The sequence below is a fragment of the Myotis lucifugus genome, unplaced genomic scaffold, assembly GCF_000147115.1.
Source record: "Myotis lucifugus unplaced genomic scaffold, Myoluc2.0 scaffold_727, whole genome shotgun sequence".
NCBI classification, from domain to species: domain Eukaryota; kingdom Metazoa; phylum Chordata; class Mammalia; order Chiroptera; family Vespertilionidae; genus Myotis; species Myotis lucifugus.
Window position 1 is genome coordinate 93,577 of NW_005871775.1, and position 3,513 is coordinate 97,089.

The 3,513-nt window shown below is 44.8% G+C and overlaps 1 protein-coding gene across 1 annotated transcript in view; it reads right to left on the bottom strand.

Annotated features, from left to right (window-relative positions):
- The window catches only part of LTN1 (listerin E3 ubiquitin protein ligase 1), a 48,167-nt gene that overhangs the window by 17,381 nt on the left and 27,273 nt on the right, over window positions 1-3,513 (bottom strand). Inside the window, exon 19 of the mRNA XM_006105816.3 lies at window positions 1,708-1,850. Within this exon, the coding sequence (XP_006105878.1) occupies window positions 1,708-1,850 (143 nt within the window). The remainder of the gene's footprint in view (window positions 1-1,707; window positions 1,851-3,513) is intronic.

Genomic DNA, 3,513 nt, shown 5'->3' on the forward strand with positions numbered 1-3,513 from the left:
CTTCTTCCTACCAACCTTTCGCCAAACACCTAGAACAGACTGTCTGCCCACCTTCACAGCACAAGTTACTCCAACGCCAATGCCGGGGACACTTCAGGCCCCAGTTTTATGGGACCTTCTGTGGCTTTAACACAGGTGATGGGTGCTTCCTAAAAGTCCTCCGTTGCTTCTCTTTATCTTCAGCCCTTAGTCTCAAGTCTCCCTCCACGCACACCCCCTTTACTCTGTCTGAACAGGCTCCCCCTCCTTGATGGATCTGAGGCCACCTGCACGGCGTGGACTCCCACAGCAGCATCTCTACCCAGTCGACAGCCTGCTGCTCCCTGAAATCTCCATGAATCCTCATTCCACAGGCACCTTCATCTCACATGCTCAGAACGTAGCACTGGCTCCCTGTACACCCGCCCCATCCTAACCCTCGGGTGTCCTATGGGGTTTCCCACAAGGGCTACTGGTGCTTCCGCCTCCCCCGTAGGCAGCCCTTCAATTCTGTGTCCTAAATCTCTTTCATGTCCACATCCTCTTCCACCTCCGCCTTTACTGAAGCTCTGCACCTCTCATTAAGACTATCCTAGCAGTTCCCACCTCGTCTCTTCCCCCAACCTCCCCTCTCACGCCCACCCTTCCCACAGCTGTCAATATGCTAAGGGAATGTGCTCTCTCCTCCCAGATGTGGGCCAACAGCTCCTGCAGCTTCAAGTCCAAGCTCCACCCACACACCAGGCTCAGGACCTGCTCCTTCCCCTGCACGGAACCCACCGTCCTGTGCACCCCAACCTTCCACCTGACACGCCAGCCAAACTCAACTACCCGCCCTCGTCCTGTTCCTGTGGACCTGGAGAGCCCTTCCCACACTGGGGCCACATAGCGACGACCCTTCCACACTCAGGTGGTGATTCCTCTGTGAGGTCACCACTGGCACTCAAGAGTGGAAAACGCCTTTTCTGCCACTTCCACACAAGGATTATGCCGTTTTCACATGGTATAATTTTATGTCTATCTTCTCAACACATAGCCAGTGTTCAACAGGGTTTATTAAGTTAATAAACAGATGGCAAAGTGTCCAAAGTAGTTTAAAACCTTTCTCTATTTCCCCAAAACCATTAAAAAGTCTCCTTTTATAGATTCATCAGGACTTTTAAGAGCTGCCCAGACAGTGTTGCTCAATGGTTGGGCCTTCACCTATGAACCAGGAGATTGTGGTTCAATTCCCAGTCAGGTCACAAGCCCGGGTTGTGGGCTCAATCCCTGGTGCTGGAGGCAGTCAATCAATGACTCTCTCATCATTGATGTCTCTCTCTCTCTCCCCCCCTCTCCTTTCCTCTCTGAAATCAATAAACACATATTTTGAAAAAAAGAACTTAAAAAAAATAAAAGACGACAAAAGCTATTCCCTCTTTTGCCTTCATGTGCTCACTCCCCGGCTGACTCAGAGACAAGGCGCAGCTTGAAGAGCTACAGGCAACCAGGGGTCTGTGGTTGCAGGTCTTCCCTGAGACTGTAGCTTTCTGTCCTACACACTGTAACAGACTCTCTCCAAAGACACTGGCCCTACTGCCCATCAACTTGTTCTGTAGCAAAAGAATAAACTAGGAATAAATCAGCTAGAATTTATCTCTGCTAGATTTGGGTTCAGATATGAAGAGACATTTATTTCAACTCAAGCAATAATTAAAACAACAGAATATGTACTATCAGGAAACTAACCATTCGTACTGCAAAGGTCTTCCTTGGCCCAGGCCAGAAGGGCAGGCACACACTGAGCAATGAATTCTTTCTTGTCGTCTTCGGGCAGAAATGGACAGAGGCTTTGGATGGTGTGCATCTTGCCTTCTGTTAGGGGGAAAAACCTGTTTACAGAAAAGGTGTGAATTATATTTGCCCTAATATGAGCTATTTCAGAAATGCCTGGCTCAGACTATTCAAATGCGCTAGTAATTCTACTGCATAAAATAACTGCATGAAAAGAAGGAAACTCCGGAGAGAGACTGGCAATCGCTGATTCTGGGTGCTGAGAATGCACACACTGCACCGTGCTGCTTCTCTCTCCTGTAACGTGTTTCTAATTTTTAGAACGAGCATGCTCCCCTCCCCCCATGGGTGGCTCTCTGAGCTGCACACGGTGCATGGGTAAGCTGTCTGTGAGAGCCCACTGAGTCCATTCACACAGCACCGCATAGGTGCGCAGAGCTGGGCTCATTTAGATAATGAGGTCACACTAAACATACTATTTTCTTATTTGCCACTTTCATACTTGAATACAAAGTATATAAGTTGTTCTCTGTCACTTATATACTCTGTAGATTTTTCTATCAGAACACAGAGGTACAAATTATTCTATTTTAAAACAACACAACTTTAAAAATTAGAAACAAAAATATTCCACGCTATGGATGTATCACAATCTAACTACTTCTCTGTTAGTGGACACTTAGGTTTTACTCCCCACACTTTTGCTCTCATTTAAATAACGCTGCAGCAGATGTTCTGAGCACACGTGCACACACCTGTTCTGGCGAGATTCCTAGAAATGGGATTAGATCAAAGGATCTGACTGTATTGTACTCTGGTCATTTCAAATTGCTTCCCAACAAACACACACACACACACACACACACACACACACACACGTTATTATACTTTCACCAGAAATGCACACAGGAGTGTTTGCTGTGCACTCAATGAATCTTTTAAATTCCTGGCAATACGGTCGATAAAATATGCTTCTCTTAATCTGTACTTCCATCATTACTAACAAGGCAAATCCTTTATACTTTACATTTCACCTGTGAATTACCTCCTCAAATCCTTGACATATTTTTCAATTTGGATTATTTTACTAATTAATAGAAACTATTACATAATATGGGCATTAATTCTTTATTAATTTGCAAATGTTTTCTCCCATTTTGTCACTTGGCCTTTAATTTTGCTGTATTTTTGTCATACAGAAGTTTTGTTTTTTAAAAAGTATTTAATTCTGGAGTGTGAATACAGGGTATATGCAATGCGACCAAACTATGCACTTAAGAATGCATGTCGCCCTAACCGGTTTGGCTCAGTGGATATAGAGCGTCAGCCTGCGGACTGAAGGGTCCCAGGTTCGATTCCGGTCAAGGGCATGTACCTGGGTTGCGGGCACATCCCCAGTGGGGAGTGTGCAGGAGGCAGCTGGTCGATGTTTCTCTCTCATCGATGTTTCTAACTCTCTATCCCTCTCCTTTCCTCTCTGTAAAAAATCAATGAAATATATTTTTTAAAAAAATGCATGTCATTACTAATTAGTTCTAATAGTTTGTTAGTTAATTCCCTACACTTTTATAATCAGAAAAAAATTTAAATTATGCTGGATAAAACAGCCAATATCAAAAGATCATAAACTGCATTCACTTACATCACAGTCCTAAGTGATGCAGTTAGAGAGGGAGGACAGAGACTGTGGAGGGATGAGGAGTGGGATGCAGGAGTGGCCGTGCTTATGAAAGGTCACACAAGGGTTCTTATGATCAAACT